This window comes from Tremella mesenterica (genome assembly GCF_000271645.1).
Source record: "Tremella mesenterica DSM 1558 unplaced genomic scaffold TREMEscaffold_6, whole genome shotgun sequence".
Lineage (NCBI taxonomy): Eukaryota > Fungi > Basidiomycota > Tremellomycetes > Tremellales > Tremellaceae > Tremella > Tremella mesenterica.
Window position 1 is genome coordinate 279,847 of NW_006711230.1, and position 24,378 is coordinate 304,224.

Genomic DNA, 24,378 nt, shown 5'->3' on the forward strand with positions numbered 1-24,378 from the left:
GATCAGCGCCAGGGTTCTGAGATACTCCGAATTCGGAGGCCATAAAGACTGATCAAGAACTCACGTATATGTAAAAGCGGGAATAATGAAGGAGCTATGACAAGATAGTGGCTTCTTTGGTTCGGCTGCCGAATAGCACGTGGATCCTCTACCAATGGCCCGAAGGCCATTGTCCTTCATCTCCTTGGGAGTCGCTTCCCGAAGTCCAAGCTTCCCTGCGTTTTGTGGGAGATGCCTGGGGTGGGAGTGCCACCAGGGCTGAAGATAGAATCCAAGCTGAGCCTGGAATGCTTGCAGCGACTTGTCATTCTTCCATATCGGGTGCTGTGGCTGAACAAATTTCTGGAAATGAAGTTGATCCGGGTGCAGTTTCTCACCCTTCGGAGGAGTAACGGTTGATTTATCGGACTTGGGGTTGTATTCGTTGCCCATCTTGTCAGGGGATTTTGAGACCGAGGAGAAAAGAGGGAAAGGAAAGATTCGAATGGTGAGGAAGAGATTGTGAGAGAGAATTGGTGTTAGATAGCAGGAGTAGTGAACAGGCTAATGATAGCAATGAGCTCAACTGATGTGTAAGGTGAACTTTGGCGGCGTAAAGACGTAAAGAGGTGTAAAGATGAAAAGAGATGTAAAGATGAAAAGAGATGGAGAGAGAAGAGAAGGACAGAGAAGAGAAGGAGACGAAGCAAAAAATATCGTCAGCCAGTCCAAAAGTAGATTTTTGATCAACCCTTCATCACCATCAGACGCGTAAACAACATCAACACATAGCAAGAAATTCAGCAGTGAGTGTACCTCCAAAGCATAGATGAGCATGATTGGATGACAGAGTACATGTGCAGTGAGAGGTCTGTAGTGAGTACATATAGGGTACAAAGTACAAACAATGTAGAATATAGCATGTACAAGTACCCGAAAACTTCCGAATTCGTCCGAAAGGGGGAGGAGCCGAAAGTCGCAATTTCGGACCGAGCACATTATCGCCTTCTGCGACTTTGATTCTTGGAAAACCGTTCCGAAAGTAGCATGAATAGATTCAGACGCTCCCAGGCATTCTGCTGATACCAAGAAAACCTAGAAAAGGGGAGTTTTATATACTGCATAGATTTGGGTTGGCAGTGACAAGATCCTCGGGTTGAGTGACGGGTTTTGGGAGAAAGTGGCAAAATTTCAACGGGATTAATTAAAGGTGGGCCGGGATTATCCAGTTCGGCTCCGATGGAACTCCCATGACGGAATCAGAATGGTAGCTCACACGCTTATATGTTCCCCCCGTTTAACGATCATCAAAGGCGGGTGGTACGGTGGAATGAGATCCTTTCACAGGATCACTAACTTACTTGTAACGTGCCCATTGACGGCAGCAACTGTAGATTACATGGCACCATGGCCATCCTGACAGATACTCCAGGTCAGAGAGAACTGTAAGCTAACTCCTCTGCTCCCTATCAGCTCATAGGCTCATGGTCAGGGACAACGTCCAATCGTACCTCAATGGTCAAGCAGATATCTTAACAGGTGAGATTCTCCCCTTGCCACGTTACTTTGCCCATGAGTTCAAAAGAATGACTAACATATTCCTAGCAATCGTCAAACACAGAACTTCTCGTCGTGGTCATTTAGGTCATCTACACATATCATCAATCGATCCTGAAGGGAAAAACATCACTATCCTCATTCATCCTCCACCAACGAATGAAGAGATCAAATTGGAAATACCATTTGACCCTCCTGTTAAATCGCCTTATGAAGTACGACCGAGATTGTTAGCATGGAGAGATTTAGCTTATTCACATTTTGACGTTGTAAGTATCTCATATCGGTCTATCGATGCCATAGTCGTCTATAGGTATTATACTTGTCCATCGGTGCCATACTTCTTTACCGGTTTCCCAGTTGTTCACCGGTGTCATACTTGTTTACCGGCTTCGTACTTGTTTAACGATAAAATTCTTATCTGATTGTTCATCGGTATCAAAAAGATGATGAGGACTGATGATCAGCCAAGAAATCCAGTTATCACATATTATTCATTTCCTTCACCTTTACCTTGGCTCATTCCATTACTTCTTGCATTATCAGCTTTATTCTTCGCGTTATTAGGAAGAGGAGATCATGCAGATTGGTTCAGAGAAAAGATAGAGGTGTATCTAGGGAAGTATGCCGTTAAGATTAGTGCGGTATTTGCTCTCGTGACGGTTAGTCTTATATCTGTCCACTATGTCCCTTCTCTTAGCCACGATCTCTGACCTTCTGAGAATGTTTTTGGACCATTCACAATGTCGATTGCCTTCCAGTGGACAAACGGAGTCATCCTGTCTTTATGTCTTTTAAAGCAGAGGAATGAGAATATCGGCAAAGAAATTGACTATCAGCATATCGGCGAAAGTATATGGATGAGTTATCTGTGTCGTAGACATCGAATACCTAGATCAGCAACTGTGAGCACTTTTTTTACTCTCCTTGATAACACCGTCTATTCGAACACGAATGCTTCTCCTGCTATCTAATCATGACGTGGATGGTCTCGTCCTTCCCCTTCACCCATCACATTTTTACTTGGCTAGTGTCTACTCGTTGAGGAACCAATCTTCTCCTGCATCCGAGATCACATTGTTGACTTTACCAGGTGAAATGGATCATCACCGTTTTATCAGTCGGAGTAGCAGGAATCACAGAGTTTTTCGAGTGTGGTGAGTTTCATTTGTGTCAATTCACCGTACCTCACCATTCACTATTTTCCTTCGGTCCACTTCGATTCTGTCATGTCCATATCCATATCCATATCCATCATATCCATATCCATATTCATCTTCACATTAATCAAATGATCAATCTTTACTCTTTTGGGTAGATCACCCAAGACCAGAGATGCATCAAATTACTTGTCGTATCCAACTGATGTTCAGTGGAATTTGAACGTATCAGACATATCTACGCTAGGACAGATGTCGGTCCTCTCCCACCTCGTGTATGCGCAACGAAATCGAAAACCATCTAAACTTATATTTCATCCATAACTTCAATTGTATATTTAATCTCATATGTGTATATCTTCCGGTCTTGTTATATCCAGGGATTTGGTCAGAAAAAATGCATACATATTTACTCAACGTCAATCGCCCGAGATGTCTATGTCTCACACTGATGATACGCATTGATTCTCAAACCAGATATTTGTCACAGTCCCTATAATCCCTGAACAATGTCCCCTTGGGGTGAGATACGTATGAATTATTCGTACATCGTATCCAAATACAACTCTGCTAGTCGACTTACTACATGGGGTCCTACGGAAGTTTGACCCAATCCGTATAATGCGACCAAATCTCCATCTTTTGGCGGAGAAGCTTTGACTGATGAGATAGCAGTTTGTAGTTCTTCAGTGAGTTTGGACACTGAATTGGCGTTTGCATGCTGAAAAAGTCAACTTATCTTCCTGAATATATCCAGTCACCCTTACTGAAATATCGTATCCTTACAGAGGTGGTTTTGTGATAGGTAGTATTGGAAACGATAGACAGAACACTCAGATGATCTTCCCTAGTAAAATGGGAAGACGGTACTACAAGAAGAAGGAAGTCAGGGATTCGATAAATCTGAAAGGTTATGGGGATTGAGTTATCTTGAAAGACTCACAGTGAAAGCCATATGTAAAGCGGGAGGATTAGCCAAAGCGTTTAAATGCCATCCTTTTTTACTCAACGCGTCCCCTACCGCATAGATATCTAGAGATTTGGACCTGGCGCCAAATGCTACAATTGCCAATTTCGGCTCTCCAAGAATGTACAGATCGGGGAATTCAGCATGAAGAACTTCGGCAAAGGTTCGAGCGGCAGTGACTATTTCTCTACATGATGCAGTGTATCCACTGAGAGTTAACGAAGGCCCATACTCCAAACGATGACTACGGATGATGGGTTTGAGCCCTTTGTCTAGAGAAACTCCTTTGGGCAGGTGAAGCGTTAAATGGTGGAAAATGAGGAGAATGTGGTGTGAGACGAAGAGATAATTATGATGAGATAGGGTAGTGGATGATAAGGACAAAAAAGTCGAATGACTCACTCCACCCCAATATGGTTCAACACCGCCCAAGCTCCAGCGAGGATTGCACCTGGTCTGGCAAATCAGCAACCATCGATTGACGTATCCTTGCCTTTACTACCCCCCGTCATGGTTCAAAGATGACTGCACACAGGATTACGTGCTGATGAGATGATGTTTCAGGCAGTAGGCTAAGTCCGACTCACCTTGACCCCGCCAAAGAAGGACTTGCATACACTCCCCCAGCCCAATCAGTGATGACGTAGTATTGGTATCTTCTCAATTCCTTGGAGCGGTACATGATCACGGAAGAACCTTTTGGGCAGAACGCATATTTGTGCTGTACGTCAACAAGTCTCAACTCGGCATCTGAAGCGTTTCCCGCTGAATCGACTCCAACCCTAATATATTATGGGCAGATAGTTCTCTCAGAATCTGAAGGAAAGAGCGGGAACTACTCGAAACACTCACAATGTCACAACTAATTGCAGTCACACCGGGGAGCTTAAAGTCAAAAGACGGCACGCCATCGTCCAAGCCTGCACGACCGAGGAATGGCATTAAGAACGATCCAAGACAGCAATCGACGTGTAAACCTATTCCTCTTCTCTCGGCCAAAGCTGCGAGTTCCGGAATTGGATCCTGACCGTCAGTGATTCGTGTTCAGACCGGTCAGGCATGTATTAGGGTAGGGGAATCATAGTAGAAGGTAAGCACCTGCGAGAGAGGGTACGGATAATGCTAGAAGAGGAGTGAGAGGCCGGATTACATAGACATACTATAATTCCATCAGGAAAATTTGGTGCAGAGCCAACTATCATGATAGTGTTCCCATTTCTGCCATCAGTCTACACCACCATATAGAGAAGAAATGACGAACATCGCCCGTCTCATACGTCTGACGTCCGCTTGCCTGGTTGTGGGATTGACAGGAATGACATGAAGCTTGACGCCGAAATATTCTGCACCTTTCCAGAAAGCTGCATGAGCAGACGACGGAATAACCCTGATTCATCAGGTCCCTCATTGGAAAAGAAAGACGACCGATGACTGACATTTCTGGCTTGGTAACGCCCTTTGTTTGACGTGCCCAATCACGATGAGTCTTTATAGACATGAGGATAGATTCTGTTCCTCCTGAAGTCGCTATGTCTCAACATTGACCCGTCTTAAGTCTTGAAAGACTTACTTGTACCTGCTCCATTTGGGCCATTGAACCTATTCTGTTCAGCGTCGATGCTTGTTGGACTGAAACGCTGAACGATGACTTACAAATGAAGACACATGCTGATAATCTCCGCTTCCATCTTCCTCACGCCGAGGAAGATATCGGTATGAAGAGGATTGGCAAGTAAGAACTCTGACATGGCATCGATGATGATCCTATTCAATTCCTCTCCCCCCTATATCGATCAGCCCTCTCTCCAGCCACACCAGATGGGGAAGGAGGTAATCACATGGTAAACGGTCCCACTGATCCTTCCATCTGTCGCATGCTCTCCTTGAAGTCGTTTGAGAGATGTCCATTCCTCTTCCAACCATTGTCTACTTCTTCCATGTTCTGGCAATTGGCCCACGGATGCGTGCTTCACATCTCCTGCATCTTGCTTTATACCCCACTTGACGAGGAGCTGAGATTTTACCTCAGCAAGTTCAAGATCGACTTTACGTCGGACCGCCGGTAAGCGGAGGAAAAGACGGATTGCATACTACCCAATCAGCTCGTTTTCCCCCTTGGTGCAGGAGAGGGGTGAAACTCACCGCCTTGTAATGTCCGTAGATCGAGCAGAAAGAGGTCAATATCCCTTCAGCTCGAAGTTGGAGTAGGGTAGAATGTAAAATGAGGAAGATGGAGTAGACGAGGTAGAGTTGAGCAGCCTGAATGAAGAGATGATGTAAGTGGCCAATATCCAGACTTTCTGGACGGAGGAATGTGCTGATGTTTGCCACTCGATCGGGGTATTGTCGGGTACAGTACACAACGATAAGAGAGAGTAGAAGGAAGAGACGATTTGGTGAGCTCAACATCTTGATATAGTATTGTTCAGATTGTATACAGGAGAAGAGATGATGACTGAGTTAGATGTGGGTCGATTTGAATGGGATTGGAACATGGCAGTAAGCTTGAGTGGTGCCTGAAAACGAACAAAGTTGCCGTTGCCGGCGGAGTGGCCACCCGGAGCGGAGTTACTTTCAATCTCCGTTAGAGGTTGTCATCGGAACTAGGAGATCTTGAACATCGAGATGGATTCCTGACATTACGATCCACGACATATAATGCCAGAACTACCAGGTCAGCTATGATTCCCCGAGGTGGTGCTACCTAAGCTGAATGTATAGAGGTAGAACGTGCTCGAAAGCTTATATACGATACGTGCCGTGGGTACAAGATTAAACATGTCGATAGTCTAGAGGACAAGATCGTGTATACGGGTGGTACTACACATGATGAGTTTGTACGTGACCTCTTACTCCTTTTACATCCTCCTCGCCTCTGGAGTGTTCATGCCACGTTGAAGTATGAGGCTGATATGATAGGCAAGAGAAATCACCGGACGTACCATCACAGGTTGCGAGCGCAAAGGAAAGACGTGCGTTCTCCTCCCTACAGAAAACACATGAGAATCTGCTGATGAAGATAGCTTCTGGTTGACTCTGTCTGGAAAGGGAAGATTCCCAGTGATGCATTTCGGAATGACCGGAATGATTCAAGTATGTTGAATTTTCCGATCAGGCGAATAAAGCTGACAAGCAGCTTAAAGGACAAGAACCCAATTGGTATCGTCGTAGACGTAAAGAATCCCCGACTACTTGGCCCCCAAGAGTGAGATCTAAACTATATATCATCCCGACGTCCTATCTTCTTCAGTCCTTCCCTTTTAAATCAATTTATCAAAAAGGTAAAGTGCTGACCCCAGTTTTACAAATTGTGAGCTTGCTGCAAATCGTAATCATCAAACTGACATTCAGCGTATTGGACTTAGAGCCTCAAGCAGGATCAGTATCCGATGAACCTCGAGAACTGGCTTTCATCGATGGTGCGTCTTCTCGCTCATGGACTGAGCCTCTGAGTTGATGTATAGGGAGAAGATTAGGTAGATTGAGACTGATCCCTCATCCCGTAATCCATCATCCGCCTGTATCTCTTTTAGGGTTCGATCCGGTGTTGTCTATGCCATCATTGGAAGAGTTCCAAAAGTTGTTATTGAAGAAAAAAGGGACTGTAAAAGGTGTCATAATGGATCAAGCGTTTAGTGCCGGAGTGGGAAATGTGAGTCATCATAATAATCCCTCACCTTTTGTTTCTCTACTCTACTTCTCCTTCCCCACATCCCACCTCTTCTCTTAAATGATGTCGCAATCACTCCAGTTGTTGATCATGGAGGACCACGTTTTACCTCTACTTGTTGTCATCACTCGCACTGTGGACAACAAAGGCTGATGTATAGTGGGTAGCAGACGAGTGAGTCCTTCCTTCAAAACTGTTCGTATTTCTCTGACAGTCCAGGATCCTGTATCAAGCTCATATTCACCCCTCCTGTCCCATCCCTCATCTCTCAGAGAAAGACGTTGAAAATCTGCACCAATGGATCCGAAAAGTCCCCCTCATGGCCGTAGAGGTCAATGCGGATTCTCTACAATTTCCAGACAATTGGCTCTTCCGATGGAGATGGGGTAAGGGCAAAAAGGTCAAAGTTGCCAAAGGAAGGAAAGTCAAGGAAGAGAGTGTTGAAGGTGGTCAACCACCAGGAACGGAAGATGTCAAACCGAAAGATGTAGAGTTTTTAGCTTTGGTGGGTTGTCTCTAATCTTTCCTTGTCCACACATCACCTTATATCCGAAACCAACTCCTCCCCTTTTTTGGAGACTTCGAGTGACGACGAAATCCTTCGCTGTAGTTAGATAAACCTGTCTTCCACCAAAAGACTTGGGCAGTCAACATCACTCATCCAATGACCTTGAAGTAATATATGCCGAAGAGAGGATTCTGGACAAAATTTGCTGGAAGTATATGAGAATGACCGGGCTAAAGAGAATGACGAGAACAAGAATTGACGTACTAGCCAAATGGTAAGCCAGCAACGATAGAGTTCATTGAGGTAGGTGGTCGTACCACTGCTTTAGTCAAAGAACTCCAAAAGATGCCAGACGGGGTAGATATCAAACCTAAGATCAGTAAGGGTAAACGCAAGGTTGAAGGCGATTCGAGTGAGGGGGAGGTTTCGGACACTGAGGTCAAGCCGAGGGGTAGATCTGGACGGAAAAGTCAGGGTGGGGTCACAGATGAGATCGTGGAGGTGCAAAAAGGGGGCAAACAGATTAAGCAGAATAGAAGGAAACGAAAAAGCAAGAAAATGGATTCAGAGAGTGAAGTAGATGAGGATCCAGAGAAAGAAGTAGAGACCAAAGATCAAGATGAAAATTCCCATAAGCCAAAGAAAGAAGCCAGTAATCCTATCAAAAAGGTGAGTTTACCTTTCTGGATTTGTCAATAACTCACTGACCAAGTTTTCTCAATTTTCGTTCGTGTCCTTGATGTCACTTCGAATATACAATCCTCATCATCCCTTTTACACATTTGACCGGTACTCTCCTCGATATAACACCCCACCGATTATATATGTAGCAACGGCGTTCTGGACCCTCCAACGGTTCGGTGTCCAGACCAAGCAGACCCAAAAGGTCCTCCGGGGTATCCAAACACACGCGAGACATTTCCTCCGAGCTATCCGATGCGCCTGAATGATACGCAACCCCCTTCTTCTCTTAGTCTGTTATGATCTTGCTGCAGAGGAATCGAACACAATACCCGCGGTTCTTGGATTGTGAAAAGGAAATTTGACATGTACAGTAGTCCCACTTGATGTACTCAACTAACGCCAAATCGCATCTCATGCATATCTCTTTAATCGTATTGTTACTCATCACGCTCTCAAAATCGTACTTTCATTTTGTCGCCCATCGTCTGGGCGTTTTTACTTCTGTTCTCACTGAACACTGGACTTAAAGATTCTTGAGAACCTCGTTGGCGTCGGAAACGGTCACTTCACCAGGGTTGGGCTCGACGACGACGGATACGACTTTCCCATCGTGAATCACCACAGCGCCACGCTTGAGACGAGGGCCGCCAAAAACGGCTTGAGCGTCAAAGACGAGACCAGAGGCGGTACCGAATGCTCCGGTGTCGTCACCAGCTGCAAATTAGCCGGGTACTTGATTCATAGCAGCTGGGCGAGTCTGATAGGACTCGAACTTCCATGCACGTGAAACGGTAGCATTACATGACGAGCAGCATTGAGGGGAAGTGTGATGGGCGATGAGGAGAAAAATAACGGTGTTGATTCAGTGAGAAGAGGGGGGAAACGACTGACCAAACTTTACTGTCTCACTCTTCTCTTCACCTTTGAGCTTTTCGGCCCATGCTTGAATGACGAACATGTCGTTGATGGCGATGATATAAATGTCCTTGACTCCCTTGGCTTTGAAAGCTTCGTATTGTTTGATGTATGAAGGGACTTGAGAGGTACAAGTGGGGGAGAAGCTGTATTCCATAGGTCGTATATGTCACATCGGTGTTCACGTGGTATCATATCGTCGAAGTAGACGTGGAGTATTGCCGGACGAGGTAATGCAGGGTTGAAAGTTGTAAAGAGTGAAAGAAGACAAATATTAGCTGACATCAAGTCAGGACCGATAGACTACTTACGCTCCGGGAACAAGAACCAAAACACTCTTTCCGCTCAACTTGGAAAAGTTTACCTTTCCTTCCAAATCTCCTAGTTTGATTTCGACATCTGGAACACTATCGCCAGGCTTGATAGGTGAAGCAGAGGCGAGAGAGGCGAAAGCTGAATGAGCAGCTTGGGCCGTAGCGTTGATGATGGAAGCTGAGTGTTAACATCATGACATGGCAGAGATCAACCTTTGGTGTTATTACAAAGTATATGTACTGTAATCTAATTTGGTGTGATGCGATGATCTAACCAGGACATGACAAACGCCCAGTCAAGATCACATGGTCGTTCGAGAAAGGGTAGGGCGTAAGTAATGGAAGGATTGAGGAAGTCAGGGTTGAAGGATCAGAATTATGATCTTCCCGTCGAATGCATACTGTACCTACAGTGTGCAGAGAGAGAGATGGTCCGAGAAGGGAAATGATTGAAGGAAGCAATGTACATACCCATTCTGATCCTAGGAGCAGGGACGAGTTTCGAGGTTGCGATATAGATCGAACGTCTTTGAAGTCAGTGTTTTGCTTAATTATGACGATCTCTCCCCTCGGTCAGGGTTGTTCAGGGAAGAGATGTCACTCATGGACTCACCTGTTAGAGAGTATAGATGATCGAGGTAGAGTGCGTCGTGGGATACGAATGAGACGAGAGGTGGTTCTGAGAGACATTGGGGTAGAAAGAAGGAATGGTGCATTCCACGAATGGAGCGCACGGTGACGCAATTTACGGAAGAGATAAATTCTGGAGCCCCGCAAATCTTTCCCCACACCCCACCGAACATTGGTCGACTTTTCGCAGCGTTATCCAATTCCTATACTCTGCTTTATAGTTTTGAGCCACCAAAGAAGACGATAAGACAAACGAGGACTTGCACAACTCAGAACCCAGTGACGAAGATAGACTCAAACAAGAAGAGTTATTGAGTAGAGTTGAAAAAAGCAACAATGACCTATCTCACTCCTCATCTTCCTTTCACAGAAAGAGACGCCTTACCTCCCCCCGGCACTCATTTACTCATCACCGACACCCTTCAATCGTCCTCTAAATTCGCACTGTATCACCTACTCACCGCTGCTATAACCAACAAGATTCGTATTGTCCTCGTGGACTTTAGAGGAGAGGGAAAGGAGAGTCATGAAGCTGTTCTGAAGAAGCTTGTGAGTCAAGCTTTTCCCTACTCGTTCCTTTTCCAAATCCTCAAACCCAAAGCTTTCAGGTCCTTTTAATTGGTTTCTTCACAGAAGCTATAAGTATCCTCGGAACTGCTATTTGCCTTCTCACGGAATCTACGCGTCCAAGGAAGAATGAGGAAAAAGACATGAGAGAAGGACTGAAGAGATAAAGGGCAAACCGATCCCTTTCTCATCCACCAATTTCATCTATATCTCCCCCTCTTCTCTCCCTTCCAGTATACCCATCCACAGTTCAGATACACAACCGAGACTATTCGATGACGACAATAAACCAACTCTGAAAGAAACATACGAGATCATAATACGACATTTACAAGGGAGCTTGGTGATTCTTGATGGACTGGGTGAACTGTTGAATATGGGTTTCGAACCTGTAGAAATAAGTAGATTCGTTCGTTCTCTTTTACCTGAGATAAGAAAGGTAAGTATCTCAATAGAACTCTCAACCACCACCACCACTTCCACCGCCACTTGATCTGACAACTTACTATATGTACAAGTATTTCTTCACACATTTGACACTCCAAGACTCCTGATGCGCCGCATAGATAGAAAATACAGTGTGTGTGTGAGTTGGGGAGGGAGGGGAGGGAAGGTGAACAATAGCAAAGAATTGACACCTTAAAGCACTCAGCACGTCTTATTTCAACTCTTCACGCCGATTGTCTACCTTTACTTCCTACTTCACATATACCACAATACTCCAAACAGACAGAGATGGTAGAACGTCTACTCAGGCTTTCAGGTGGTTGGTGGAGAATCTCACATCTTCCATCTGGTCGATCGGGTGATGTACATGGAGAAGTAAGTCTTTCACCTTTCTTCCTGTCACTTGATCCTTAGCTATAAATCTGCGTGTTGGTTCTTTCTAAGTATGAAGAGGCACACCGAGATTAGTGCGGTTGACTCTTCGTGATCGCTTCACCCCTGTAACGTTCGTGTTCGTACATTTCATTCTATTATTCAAATCGCGAGACCCACATCTATGATCGTGGTTTAGTTGGGAATACTAAGATTACGCAAGATCAGACAGAAGCTCATACCAGATCTCATCCCATGGTTTGGACGAAACTTGGTGTTCCCAAATACCCCGGAATGCACCGTTACAATATCGACTCGAAGCCAATGGTGTCAAGGTCTTTCCGAAAGGTACTGGAAGAGGTTTTCTCTGATCCCTCGTCTACCCCCTTTCCTCAAATATCAATCCTATCTCTAGTCATCTTTCACAGTGATTAAATGCTCTTCTTCGACACCCTCTCAGTGCACCTGAAACCATGGTTGTAATTATCCTCCACTTGGCACATCCATAGATAGTGCCCTGAGCCCATACGTTGTGTCGACATGTCACAATCATATCAAGCCTTTTGTGATCTGCTCCAGATGAGTGTGAATACTCGAAAGTGGGTAGAAAGATGAAAGATGCAAACTATGCAATGCATTATGATAAACTCCTTCGCCCGGCCGAACGTTAAACTACCATATCAAACCTTTCAGAGATTCCATCAAAATCCCACACCACCTTTCCACCACTTCTCCAACTGATCGACCTACTGCTGGTGAGGCACATGAATATGCGTATCGGACTGAATGAGCTACCAAGACTGCTCGGTAGTGTAACAAGATAGCTAGTATGATTGCACAATGCCATATCTGACATGTCAGCTTCGATTGTCTTTTCAACTTCCCTTTTTCACTGGCTGATGATGGCAAGTGACGCAAGGAAGGACATTAGTCAAGCATATTTCTGTATGGCTGGAGTAGGAAGGAAGAGATCACAGGCATGAAAGGGGACGAGCTGAATGAATGGACAACTTACTTGATGACTGGCTCCGATGTAATCGAACTTACCAGGCAAGATGCATTCAGGAAAATGAAATCCGTAGAATAACAATCCGACGACATAAGCAGTCACGGAAAGGCCAAATGGAGCTGGTCATGAGTATCGAGCTTTGTAATTTCGCAGTTCATCAAAAACTGTGACGATTAAGCAGATATGTGATCGTCGTCTCTGAGACCACAATGACAATGAAATGGTTTTGGGAATGTAAAGAGGGAGGATGAGTGATCAAGCTTCGTATTGGGGATACCGCGGAGATGGAGATTGGTCCCGAGGGATGAGGTTCTGTGATCAAGCAGACAGAAAGCCACACAGTACCGAATACAATTTCTGAGAAGATCGGTATGAGGAGAAAAAGGAAAATCCGACGTACAGACAAAATGGAGTCCTCTGGTCCAACCATGTTGGTAAAACATCTGTACCATAGGTGCGAACATTGCAAAGCAAAGAAAGAGGAAGAATGATATTCTCCAATCCTATTCATTAACATTCCTTTTCATATCCTCTTGTCGATTCCCCTTCCCGCTCTCTGCTTTCTCATTTAGATCAGGTTTCGCACCCTTCTCACAGAAACTGGACAACATCTAATCTTCCACTCGTCTCATCAACCTAAAGTGTCTCTGAAACCATCCACTCCTTCAGCAATTTGAGCAAGAGATGGTAAATGCAGATGAAGTGATCTGATGAGAGGGGTCAACAAGTACTCACCTTGTGTTTCCGCTCATTGAACCATTTCTGAAAAGGTAAATACGAGCCTAAAGCCCCGCAGAAGAGATTTATAGATCCCCAAGTGAAGACAGCCGTGGGATGACAGTAAAATCCATTATATACCACTGTGAAGAATGAGGCGGATATGAGCCCTTATTGGTCAGTTTAGTCGCGTAAAGGAAGACTTGACTTACATGAGATACCAATATCTGTCTTGTCAGCAAGATCACTTTTACTTCCATTGTACACATGATTAGAGAGATATCAACAATGCCATCGATCCTACTTTTTAAGGTTACCCTCATGTCCAAATCAGAGCAGCGAGTGCTGTGAAGGAGAATATATTTAGAGGGCATGAGGAGATGAAATTGAAGGTGTAAGGAAAAGTAAAACAACAAAAACATACAATCAACACAAGCACCCCATTCGAACCATCCTCTCGAAGCTGACCCACTGAGTACATGCCATGAAGCCGATGAAGACAAACAAGCTACGGCAGCCAGAAAATACATAGCCAAAATGGCCGTATCGAGCCAATGAGCATCTGGGAGAGGGGAGTGAATCACCATTATCTGCCCTCCTCAGCTTTCCACTTCAAGAGAGACGGGGAGCTTACGGGAATCAGTAGCAAAAGTATTATGGTTGGTACGAAGTGAGATTGTATGTTGACTATATATTTCAGCTTTGACCTCAGAGAGATATGATGGACTGACCAGTTTCGTTATGCCACCCAAAAGCGCTTTTGATGAGTGGTATCGGACCTGTGTTCGCGTGCATAGGAATGAATCGACTAATTTTGTTTCAGCTGAGTGTCGAAGGGGCCCAGCAGCTGAGCACGAAGAACATCAGACCTAGAATGAGGTGTATTTGCCTAGTGAAAAAAAGAAGGAAAGAAAGAAAAGACTCACTAGCCAGTAATGATATGTTCATTGTTTCTCCATACGAAAGGTAAATCTTCATAACCTATCAATCGTCTTCCATCATCCGCCTTCTCTAAAGCTTCCGCGACCGTAGGTCCCATTCCCATATCTGAAATCCTCTTCATATCCTCCGGTTCCACCCCGATAGCCTCCGTCGCAGGACTCAGAGTGAGATCGGTCTCATCACTGTCATTTGTAAGAACGTTTGGGGTAGTTTTCGACCTCGTCAAGATGGGTAAATCATTCCTCCATCCCACACTTGATGCTCCTAATGATTTTGACCTTACAATTCGTCTTCTGGCGACAGCCTGAGCACTGGCAGGCGTCCTATTTGGGAATAGATATTCAGGTTCATCTTCCTCATCCTCCATTGCATCATCGTGAAATGGAGAGGAAGGAGGTGGATAACCTCCTTCTGACCAACCGAGTCGATGCCATCCCGCCCAATCTTCTGCAGGAAGGAAAGATTGTACTAATTCCAATACTTTTCCTCGGGCGGCATCAAGAGCTCCATTTCCTTCGTTTCCCTCTTCTTTATTCTTTCCTTTCACCCCTTCTGTATTACCTCCAGGTACAGATACTACAGCATCAACGACTCTCAATCGCGAAGGAAGAGAAGCGAGCCAATCCTGGTTCAAGGACCATGCGGGTAGACGATTAGGTAGATAAGCCAGTACATCTTCTCTTAAAGTGTTGAGTTGTCGAAGTAGAGTGAGATCATTGGTCGGTTCCAAAGTTTCAGGCGGGGGAGTATTCGCATTTCGTCGAGGAGATGTATTTGGCGATGTGACGAATGTTTGATCACTTATTGAGGACGATCCCATGTTTTCATCGTCGGAAGAAGTATCGGAGATGACCTGCAGTTTACTTGAAGTACCGGAAGAGTCCACCGGCTGGTCGGGAGCAGAGACAGAACTCAGTCGTTCCCGAATAGCATCCTCAACTTCACTAATATACCCCAATAGAGCAGCACGGAGGTTGGGTATGTTATGAGGGAAAGTAGGTAAGGTGGGGTGGGAAAGTCGCCGAGCCCAAGAGGTCCGAGCGGGTCGGGCAGTCGGGTCGGAGGCTTCTTCCGCGGTGGGCATATTCTATGAAGATACGCAATTGGTAGAGGCTAAAGACTTCTAGGTATCATTGAGATGATAGGAAGAGGAATGAGAGTGGTCGTAAGTCTTACAGTATGCAGAGTAGATTAGGAAGACAAAGAGTCAGGTGTGGAATCTGGGGGTGTTGCGGAGTCTCAGAGGTCAGTGCGGGGTCCCCACTTCGGTTAGTCGTCCCGGTGGCACTACTCTACACGACTAGCTATGGGAGCTGGTGGTATGTTCCGAGACTGTGCTGTGTAGGGTGGAGCTTGTCGTAATAGAGAGATGCGGCTAGCTGTGAGGATGTAGGGGTTGGGAAAGAAGTGGAGTTAGCGAGGGACACGGAGATGCTGACCAAAGAAACGTGACACCAAAGGAGTCCAATGGACAGCAAAGGAAATTCATATCTCGAGCATGTCGTACAATTATAGACCGAAGCTAATATCAAACCTGTCCCTTTGGTGATGCGACTGAGAAGAAGGGATACTATGCTAGGTTCATGACAGCTCCCCAGACACCCACGAGCTTTTCTCCTCGTCTGGCTTCCCGTGGAGGATTGGTAGAGGGGAGAAGTCGTGAGATCTAGGAGCTGACGATAGCGACGTATCGCTAGGGTTGTATTACTCGCCCTCTGTGCCGAAGAGCTCGCAGAAAGCGGGTTGTGCAGTAGGAACGGAAACATGGAGAGGACGAGCCATCAGGATACAGCTCCCTGAACCCTCATGGGCTTCTCGCCTCGCCGCTCGCACCACGTGCGTTAGGTAGAGGGGAGAACCCATGGGAGATAGGAGCTGGTCTAGAATGGCATGGGTGAGAAGAAAGCGTTGCAGGATATGTGCGTTGTTCGGGCTTGTGGGAGCGCAGATATAACCATACAACGCCGGATCGGTTGGAGAAGTGGTGTTACGAAGGAATTCATGGCAGGCGGCTGTTCGTCTCGGCCACGGCCCATGCGGTGTTTGGAAAAGGCAGTGATGACGTCGGACGATCAGGCCAGGGGTCGTCAAGTGGATTGGCAAGCGCCTGCATGTCGCGATACGATCCAGTCTCGGCAATCCCCTGATCAACATACGGTCTTCATCAGCAACGAGGTGTCGAGCATTGATGATCATCTAGTGTTGTAAAGTGAGACAACGTAGGTGAGAAGATAAAGAGATGCATCTGTCCGTCAACGACCAGCTTCTCCGAATTGGATGATTTGAGGATGGGGGAGAGTCGGTCAATGAGAAGCCACAAAACTTACATGGATCCATGAGTATTTCAGATGAAAAAATTGATGCTGGGAAAAGAGAAAGACATGAATGTGACGGGGAATTATTATCTACTCATCGTCGACGAGCTTTCTGTACGAGCGTAAAACCGTCCTCGTCCACCTGAGGTTCTGGTCGCTCCTGACCGGCAGGATCAGAAAATACGAGTTGCGGTGCTTCTTCATCATCATCCAGCTCCATCGCCTCATCCTCCCCTTCATCTGACCCATTGGAAGACCCATCCACGTCCACGACATCCGCACCTTTTTGCACAGTAATTCCAATTTTCTGCAACTCCCCGGCCCGTTTCTCCAGTGCGGCAACAAGGATATGAGGAGCGGGCGAAGTGTTGATATCTTTCCATAAGCGAATGATATCGTTGGCAACTATGTCAACAGAATTGTCTTCGATATTAGCTTCGAATTCGTCGGACATGACTTGGCTGATGAGATCGGCAAGATCGTCAAAGTCGACATTGGGGATGGAAGGAATAACAGATGAAGTAGATCCATTGGTAGGGGTTAGTTTGATGATAGAAGGAGACGGCAGGGCTTCGAAGAGATCTATGATGGTAGATGCGAGCCACGTTTTCTTGTCTGCGGATTGAGGACCGCCCCATTCTTCACGAACGGCAATGGTGAGAGCTGGCCAGAGATCGAGTAGAGCTATGACTCCACGAGCGAACAAAAGGAGGTAAGGAGTAGATTGTGGATTGGCTGTTGACATGACGACGTTATGAACGTTGTGGAGGAGACGAGAAGAAGGTGGGAAGGGAAGGGGTGTGTCTCGAGGACCAAGCCAGGGATGATGAGGCGAGCGAGTGACGATGGGCTCAACTCTGAATGAGAGACGTGACGGACCAGTCTCGCAATCCCTTTTAACAAGTAGGGTGAATGGGTGGATGGTGGGGTGATGAGGTGATTAGGGGGCCGGATTGAGTGAAACAAGACAAATAGGATCGTTGTGCAGGCAGAAATTTGGGCGGACGCCCCAGGTGGAGGATTCGGGGTTATCGGCATTGATATCATTGTGGCGTGTGGCGTTTGAGAGTCCGCAGTCCACGTGGCATCGTGACGCTCCCTGCTGTACATTCCTCGATCGTTGACATTTCACCACCTAGCCAGCTTCGTCTCAACCCACTTGCCCTCTATCGAAAAGGCTCTCCAGCAGCCGTCATCATGCTTAGATCCGTACTGGGGCTACCCTTGGTAGCCTTCTGTCTCTTGGGGGACGTCTTGGCTCGCTCAGCAACTGGTGATCGGGTATTGGTCGTCCTTGAACCTCACTCAGACAAGGGGGACTATTCAAAGTTCTGGGCTTCTCTCACAGGTCTGTCAACTTTTCGTTTCGCATATCCTTAACGGTAGCTGATGGCTTAGACCGAGGTTTCGACTTGACCTTCAAAAAACCCAATGACGATAGCGTCGAGCTGGTCAAGTTTGGTGAACCCCAGTATGACCACTTGATCATGTTCGCCCCTTCTGCCAAAAGTATATTCCCTCTCACCTTTTCATATCAGCTCACTGATTTGCAGGTTTCTCTCCATCATTATCACCCAAAACTATTATCGAAGCTCAATACACCCACCTCAACACTCTGTACCTCCTTTCCCCTTTTCTTTCTGACCGCACGAGGGAGACGATGAGGGAATACGATCTCGAATTCATCGAACCTAACTCTGTCCTTCTCGATGCTTTTTCTCATCCACCTTCTCAGCCAGAATCCATAGTAGTACTCCCACCAAACACCTGCCTTGTCCCCACTCCTATACTAGCAGAAACAACTCTGTCAGGTGGACCTATCGTCTACCCCTCGGGTACGGTACATACTGCAGGACTAAACCCTTTTTTGATCGATGTCCTGCACGCAACTAAGACTGCCTATGTGGGAGAAGAACAAAACCTTGATGCGGATGAAAGTGCTGTGGAGGATACGTTAGGGGGTAAGACTAGTAAAGGACCGCTGTTTAGTGGGAAAAGAGCTATGCTGGTCAGTGCTCTACAAACGAGGGATAATGTGAGGATTGGCTTTGTGGGAAGTGGTCAAATGTTCTCCGACAAGTACTGGGGGACATCTGTTGAATCTATCACTGGTCAATTGTCAGTCTCGTCATGTCTTTCTACCCTTGCCCGCTCTTTATTCTCGCCTCGGTCTATCCTGCACATCAACGGTGACGTTATTGACTCTTCAGGGTTGAGACTGGAAACGCTGCCTTTGCAGAGGACTTCACCAAATGGATCTTCCAAGAAAGAGGAGTCGTCAAGGTTATCTCAACAGCTCATCATCGGCAATCAGAAAATCAACCCAGAGAGCAATACACCAAGAAGGACGATCTGGTGGGCACTAGCTTTCTTTTCCTTTGAAGTCGTGGCTGATAGTCATAGGTATATTCCGTAACTCTTGCAGAGTACTACACGACAGACAACCAAACGGCTGCCTGGGGACCGGTACATCTAGAAGACCTACAATTGGAGTTTACGATGCTCGACCCTCACATTCGTACTGCGTTGATCGAAGATACATCGGTCACTCCTGAGATGGGAACGACGTACACCGCGAAGTTCAAAGCTCCTGACAGACATGGTGTATTCAAATTCATGGTGGAGTATTTCCGGCCAGGGTGAGTCCTTCGTTTGTCTTCTTTTACTGCACTTCTTCTCCCTGTAAATATGAAAGAGAACTCCATTCTTCGGCCCCGCTTCGGACAGCCGATGAATGCCGATCGCGAACGATAGAGTCACAGGATACGTGCTCATGTTCAGCCTGAGCTGCATTGTCACCACATCAATGGCCTCTGTCGTTCCTCTTCGACATGACGAACACCCACGATTCATCGTAGGAGCATGGCCCTTCTACACAGCACCAATCTCCATCAGTTTCGCCTTCCTCCTGTTCTGCGGGTTGTGGGTCATGTTGGGGGAAGACGACAAGAAAGGAAAGAAGAAAGCGGAGTAGCATTTAGAAGGAAGTGACCTTCGACGTGCATCATGTACACCTGCATCTACTTGATTTGACCGATGTTGTGTTTTTCTCTTAAGTCTTCCAACGTTGACATCGGCTACTGATGAATCATGAGAGACTTGTCGTCTACTGAATGCCGATCGTGACTTACACAAACCTCTTCTTTGATGGAAGACCAATGAGCCATGAACGAGGTGAGGACTAGAATGACACTTTTTCCGGGTGAAAAGACTAGAATCACACCAGGGACTAGAATGATATCAAAGGACTAGAATGACAGGAGTCAAATTACATGATTCCTCATCCCTATCCACGAATTTTGAGACTTGATCCTTTCAAGATATTTTTAACCCCACAGGGATACTAGAAAGTGTCATTCTCATTGCGCAGGGACCAAAATCTCCTAAGAGTGGTAATGTCATTTTAGTCCTTTGATGTTATTTCAGGGTGTGATGTCCATCCAGTCTTTTCACACAGAAAAGTTGGCATTCTAGTCCTTACCTCAGCCATGAACCATCAACTTTCATACCGCCCGACCTTGTTAGCCGATAGAATCGGGCCAGGACGGCCGAACCGCCGTTAGATAATTACCCCTTCCATCGAAAATATTTCTTCGTTCAACTTATCATCTGAACTCTATTCGATCGTCTCTGGTTTACTGCGTGTGAGTGGAATGTGATAAGTATAGAGACATGTAGAATTGATGCATGCTCTTTTTCCCCTCTGTATTATCATCTAATTATCAGTAAACATTCCAAGAGTCCTGACTCATAAGAAAGAAAGAGTTTGTTCTCATGACATCATGGTTGACTTGAAGTCTCTTACCTTGTAAGTAGAGAAAGGTGAGACGCAATCAAAGGGAAAGTTGCGTCATTGGATTCATACGTCGGAAATAGGTTCGAGAGGGTACGGATCACATGAAATGGTTCAACCGTGGGGAATCCTCATCTAAGCCTTTCCCAAACATAACTTAATGACTGATAAGCAGCAGTCCCAGTCTCAGTCTCTAAGAGCTATCTCACACACTCTGCTCAGTCATATTCAGAGATCTACAAAATGTGCACCTCGTCTGCCAGTCTCTCAGTCTCGTCGTATACAGGGACAGGAGATCCTGAACAGACAGTCTGCTGAAACTGTTCCTAGATGGGTTGTTTCCACAGAGGGCTCTTCTTTTGATATACACGGCCAGGAGTTCATCAGTAAGGCGGTTCAGAGTAGGCTTGGTGTAGTTCTGTCATGACCGGGTAGCGAGCCCGCGATCATAAACCGTCCTAAAAGGCTCAATATCAACTCTGCTAGTGAGAGTTGATCTCGCTATAAGTACTGGTCGTGACAAGTAAGGTTTCAGACCAAATTGGAGGTGAAAGACTCCGAGTTGTACATAACCCGAGTCTTCCATCTGCGCCTCCCGGACAGGTTCATGGAGACACGCAGGTGGTTAAAGGAACAAAACCATCTGTGGGTCAATCTAGAGGACGCAACAGGACACTATAGTCTTGAATATGAAAAGCGCTTCCCCATGGTATCTCTCAACCATCAGATACCAGAACCATTTGCAGGTACAACTTACAATTGGGGTTCCATTGAGGCAATGGATTTAGTTGAGGATCTTAGTCACCCTGAGACAACACTTAGTCCCATTGTGGAAATGGCACATGTTCATCGTCCAATCCCAACCGAGAATGGCATGAATTCATGCGTATTCGTGAGACGACTAGAAATATCCAGTAAAATGTTATCGGAGCAACGAATCCCTAGATTGGTCTCTGTGTCCCAAAGCAAGGCGATTCAGTATGGTGAAGGTCACGATTCACCACGGCGTATGCCGTGGAAACTCTCTTTCATGAACACCTCAACCTTCTTTGAACACGTGGAAATGACGTACCGTACAGGTGAGATGTTTGTAGAGCTTGGTCTTGCCTCCACAGGTACAGTTCATTTGATGGTTCAAGCCACCTATAAACCGGAGCTGAAAGGTCAAACAACGACTACATCTAGCTCTTGTCCCCGCGAACTAGTATGAGTCCGAAGCCAGGGGGAGATGAAGGATGGATTATATGTACATCAAAATTGGTACAGAGATCCAATGGAAAGGTGGTGTGGGGATCAGGAATAACAGAATTTTGTGTCAACGGGTTATTTATGTGGTGGGCAAGAAAGAAACCTACATATCCTTGTCAATTTCATCAGATATGTATACAATCTCACCATGAACAATACTCTGGCTGTTCACCTGAAGAAGACTTACTGAAAAGAGTCAACATGGTGAGTGTGGTGCTCGAACTTTCTGTAGTTCCCTTCTTCCCAAAGTCATTGTCGGCCAATCTCATCACGTTGCCAAGGAGGAATCAGGGAGGGTTGAGCATCCACAAAGAGACACACGTTCTAAACATCTCAATCCTGGGCCTTGCTCGGAACACTTGATCCGACCTCATCAGCAAATGAGCCGTCAATCTTTCCTTTTCCCTCCCTCTCTCTTCTCATTCATCTTCTACATTATTTCCTCATACACTCACCCCTTAAAACTGTCCAATCCACCTATCTCCCCCAATCCTCATCCTTGTGTTGGCACGTGAGTCAGGTAAGTAGCTAACAACCTTCTCATTGATCTCTCCTCTACCTCAGTCCTGGTATTATTAAACATCTTGAGAAAATCCTTACACTACTTCTTCCACTAATTCATCACACGCTTTAACTACCTACTTCATTCATTTCTCCCCAGACCGTGTTCTCATCTCCCTATGTGCCTCAGGCGAGTCACATCCTGACTTCCCCGATAAGTTGGACTTCCAGAGTTGATGAATCCCAATCCGGATACCCACTTGTTGTCAAACTCCCACTGATCTTTCTACTGTACTGATCGGCTAACATCCATCTTATCCTTACTTACTAAATAAGCTCAAACACCTCCAAAGACATGACAGAGTACTCATCCACCCCGATGAACTCTGAATTTCTTCCGGCGAGTGTACTCTCTTTCTACACCTCATCTTTTCACTGATTTCGATCGTTCCTCCCTTCATGTTACGTTGACAGCTCCTCTCCTTCACTGACTACCAGCAAGATCTCGAAGACTTCTTTGGCAGGTCTCATCCTGCGTACCGACCCACCACTCAATCCTGGGCGTCGTTCATGGTTCGCGGATCGATGTCTCCTATGGCACCCTCGAAGGGACCTCTGGTCAGTTGTCTTCATTCTTAGTGTGAGTGTGTCAGCTGACGGTTAGCCGTACACTTCCTCCTTGCATGGGTTCATTCCCGCTACTTCGGAACGGATGAGCTCCTCTCGCGGTCGGATGCTTCCTGTTCCATCGCCGTACTATTCTCACCAAGCAAAGCACGGCATGCTTCCGAATGTCTTCACTGCTCATGATCTGAATCGGGAATCAACATCAGCTAGGATGATACCTTTCTATGTGCGTCCCCTCAAAGAGTCAGTGCATCTCCATAAAAACGAGAAGACTGGAGCACCCCAAGACTCTGCCAAGCTTGAGAAAAGCTCGATCCAAGATGCAGAACAAGCGATAATCAATATTCGCAGAATAATCGATGTCCGAAAGCTCATCGCTTCTCCTCCGTGGTTCACCCCCCTCGGCTCGGTAGAGGATCCCAATGCTATCAAGTCAGACAATGTACACAACTGGGAAACGGACTTACCTCCTCTGACACCCTCTTTCCCAGCTTGGAATCTCCGCATCCCACCGCCAGGCTTGACAGGGCCTATCGAGAATTACATGAACAAGCAAGATGTTCTGCCCGAACCAGAGACCCGGCACTTTGGAGGAGTGGGGCAGATGGGTTTGTTACCTGTATGGAATACACCTTCTCCTTTGCCCGCTGGTGATTGGCGTGAGTCGGAGTTACATGGAACAGCTGATCTGACTTTAATCAAAGCTGATGGGAAGGTTGTCCAAGAGATGGATGTGGTTATGCAAATTTCGGTCGGAACAAGAGTTGTCGTCGGTACGTCCGCGTTCATCTTTCTCCCTTTTCTCCGATCCTTCACTTGTTTGATTCTGCTCATCTTCCTTGGCTTTGACTTGGGTCGGCTCCGGATAGTCCTTGCAATGTTTGGGTTCTGATGTTCAGATGTACGGAAGCAAGACCAGTCGGTATCGTACGTCTTTCTAGGATAGATCTTGAGGATGAATAGTTGACATTAGCCTCCTCCTCTTGGTGTAGATGGAGATTGGGTTTGTCCCATTTGCGGATTTACTAGTCAGTTTTCCAAACACGGATAGAACGCTGATGGAAAGACTGGCGTCGTCGAAAGGTTTGCCTAAAATGTCATCCGGAACATGAGTCATGTCAAAGTGAGTGAACGACGGAGACAAGGACTGATGTTTAGATGGTGTCAAGATTCCCTCGCTGGGTGATCTAGGATCGTCTCAGGGACACTCCGGATCGTTCGCTTGGATACCGGTACCTCCGGACTGAGACGTCTCGGACGGGACGAACAAAGTGGTTGTTATTAGGTATTGACTGCTTGGCGTAAGGTGGGAAGATGGAGGATACGGGCGAGGGATGAGTCGTCATGATCGCATTCGGATAGTTGGTGAAGTGTGGAAGGCTACATGAGGCAACGGACATCGATAAAAAGAGATAATGGCAGGAGAATGATGTCCGATCAGTTTGGGGTGTGTCTG

The 24,378-nt window shown here is 46.2% G+C and overlaps 9 protein-coding genes across 9 annotated transcripts; 5 read left to right on the top strand and 4 right to left on the bottom strand.

Annotated features, from left to right (window-relative positions):
* Positions 1–1,386: 1,386 nt before the first annotated feature.
* TREMEDRAFT_62673 (uncharacterized protein) lies at positions 1,387–3,001 on the top strand (the record flags this gene model as incomplete). The annotated part of the gene is made up of 7 exons (XM_007005002.1): positions 1,387–1,424; positions 1,472–1,518; positions 1,585–1,805; positions 2,004–2,198; positions 2,376–2,441; positions 2,630–2,693; positions 2,910–3,001. The coding sequence occupies 7 exons, from the start codon at positions 1,387–1,389 to the stop codon at positions 2,999–3,001; spliced, it is 723 nt and encodes a 240-aa protein (XP_007005064.1).
* An 81-nt stretch (positions 3,002–3,082) lies between these two features.
* Positions 3,083–6,113, bottom strand: TREMEDRAFT_39283 (uncharacterized protein). The gene is made up of 12 exons (XM_007004906.1): positions 5,806–6,113; positions 5,502–5,753; positions 5,317–5,447; positions 5,234–5,262; positions 5,100–5,190; positions 4,925–5,050; positions 4,824–4,881; positions 4,516–4,686; positions 4,251–4,384; positions 4,066–4,119; positions 3,640–3,871; positions 3,083–3,417 (listed from the first exon to the last, which is right to left on the bottom strand). The coding sequence occupies exons 1-12, from the start codon at positions 6,070–6,072 to the stop codon at positions 3,235–3,237; spliced, it is 1,728 nt and encodes a 575-aa protein (XP_007004968.1). The 5' UTR covers positions 6,073–6,113; the 3' UTR covers positions 3,083–3,234.
* A 261-nt stretch (positions 6,114–6,374) lies between these two features.
* Positions 6,375–8,237, top strand: TREMEDRAFT_15463 (uncharacterized protein; the record flags this gene model as incomplete). The annotated part of the gene is made up of 10 exons (XM_007004821.1): positions 6,375–6,500; positions 6,583–6,635; positions 6,687–6,756; positions 6,797–6,868; positions 6,963–6,973; positions 7,015–7,086; positions 7,132–7,315; positions 7,494–7,507; positions 7,553–7,838; positions 8,109–8,237. Coding segments are annotated over 10 exons (1,017 nt in total), but the record flags the coding sequence as incomplete, so codon positions are not given.
* An 811-nt stretch (positions 8,238–9,048) lies between these two features.
* On the bottom strand, positions 9,049–10,359 carry TREMEDRAFT_68887 (uncharacterized protein; the record flags this gene model as incomplete). Its single annotated transcript, XM_007005127.1, has 4 exons — positions 9,049–9,239; positions 9,417–9,586; positions 9,752–9,932; positions 10,356–10,359. The coding sequence occupies 4 exons, from the start codon at positions 10,357–10,359 to the stop codon at positions 9,049–9,051; spliced, it is 546 nt and encodes a 181-aa protein (XP_007005189.1).
* A 244-nt stretch (positions 10,360–10,603) lies between these two features.
* Positions 10,604–12,141, top strand: TREMEDRAFT_71739 (uncharacterized protein; the record flags this gene model as incomplete). The annotated part of the gene is made up of 4 exons (XM_007005139.1): positions 10,604–10,933; positions 11,121–11,390; positions 11,597–11,773; positions 12,016–12,141. Exons 1-4 carry the CDS (start codon positions 10,721–10,723, stop codon positions 12,139–12,141), a joined length of 786 nt encoding a protein of 261 aa, XP_007005201.1. The 5' UTR covers positions 10,604–10,720.
* Positions 12,142–12,442: 301 nt separating this feature from the next.
* Positions 12,443–15,522, bottom strand: TREMEDRAFT_31343 (uncharacterized protein; the record flags this gene model as incomplete). The annotated part of the gene is made up of 9 exons (XM_007004867.1): positions 12,443–12,619; positions 12,786–12,898; positions 13,180–13,282; positions 13,515–13,666; positions 13,709–13,723; positions 13,921–14,086; positions 14,131–14,183; positions 14,228–14,304; positions 14,423–15,522. 9 exons carry the CDS (start codon positions 15,520–15,522, stop codon positions 12,443–12,445), a joined length of 1,956 nt encoding a protein of 651 aa, XP_007004929.1.
* Positions 15,523–16,847: 1,325 nt separating this feature from the next.
* On the bottom strand, positions 16,848–17,699 carry TREMEDRAFT_44230 (uncharacterized protein; the record flags this gene model as incomplete). The annotated part of the gene is made up of 1 exon (XM_007004931.1): positions 16,848–17,699. The coding sequence occupies exon 1, from the start codon at positions 17,496–17,498 to the stop codon at positions 16,848–16,850; it is 651 nt and encodes a 216-aa protein (XP_007004993.1). The 5' UTR covers positions 17,499–17,699.
* Positions 17,700–17,945: 246 nt separating this feature from the next.
* Positions 17,946–19,805, top strand: TREMEDRAFT_71740 (uncharacterized protein). The gene is made up of 6 exons (XM_007005140.1): positions 17,946–18,101; positions 18,152–18,262; positions 18,307–18,871; positions 18,964–19,108; positions 19,157–19,392; positions 19,535–19,805. The coding sequence occupies exons 1-6, from the start codon at positions 17,951–17,953 to the stop codon at positions 19,725–19,727; spliced, it is 1,401 nt and encodes a 466-aa protein (XP_007005202.1). The 5' UTR covers positions 17,946–17,950; the 3' UTR covers positions 19,728–19,805.
* Positions 19,806–21,252: 1,447 nt separating this feature from the next.
* TREMEDRAFT_62681 (uncharacterized protein) lies at positions 21,253–24,169 on the top strand (the record flags this gene model as incomplete). Its single annotated transcript, XM_007005003.1, has 9 exons — positions 21,253–21,438; positions 21,732–21,998; positions 22,794–22,913; positions 22,960–23,581; positions 23,638–23,695; positions 23,822–23,849; positions 23,896–23,950; positions 23,989–24,045; positions 24,081–24,169. 9 exons carry the CDS (start codon positions 21,253–21,255, stop codon positions 24,167–24,169), a joined length of 1,482 nt encoding a protein of 493 aa, XP_007005065.1.
* Positions 24,170–24,378: the final 209 nt, after the last annotated feature.

Coding starts and splice junctions, on each gene's coding strand:
- TREMEDRAFT_39283 (XM_007004906.1), bottom strand. CDS start 6,072: ATGTTGAGCTCACCAAATCGTCTCTTCCTTCTACTCTCTCTTATCGTT. Junction 5,754..5,805: donor TCTACGGACATTACAAGGCG/GTGAGTTTCACC, acceptor CTGATTGGGTAG/TATGCAATCCGTCTTTTCCT. Junction 4,385..4,515: donor CTGCAATTAGTTGTGACATT/GTGAGTGTTTCG, acceptor GTTGACGTACAG/CACAAATATGCGTTCTGCCC.
- TREMEDRAFT_71740 (XM_007005140.1), top strand. CDS start 17,951: ATGCTTAGATCCGTACTGGGGCTACCCTTGGTAGCCTTCTGTCTCTTG. Junction 18,263..18,306: donor GTTCGCCCCTTCTGCCAAAA/GTATATTCCCTC, acceptor ACTGATTTGCAG/GTTTCTCTCCATCATTATCA. Junction 19,109..19,156: donor ACACCAAGAAGGACGATCTG/GTGGGCACTAGC, acceptor TGATAGTCATAG/GTATATTCCGTAACTCTTGC.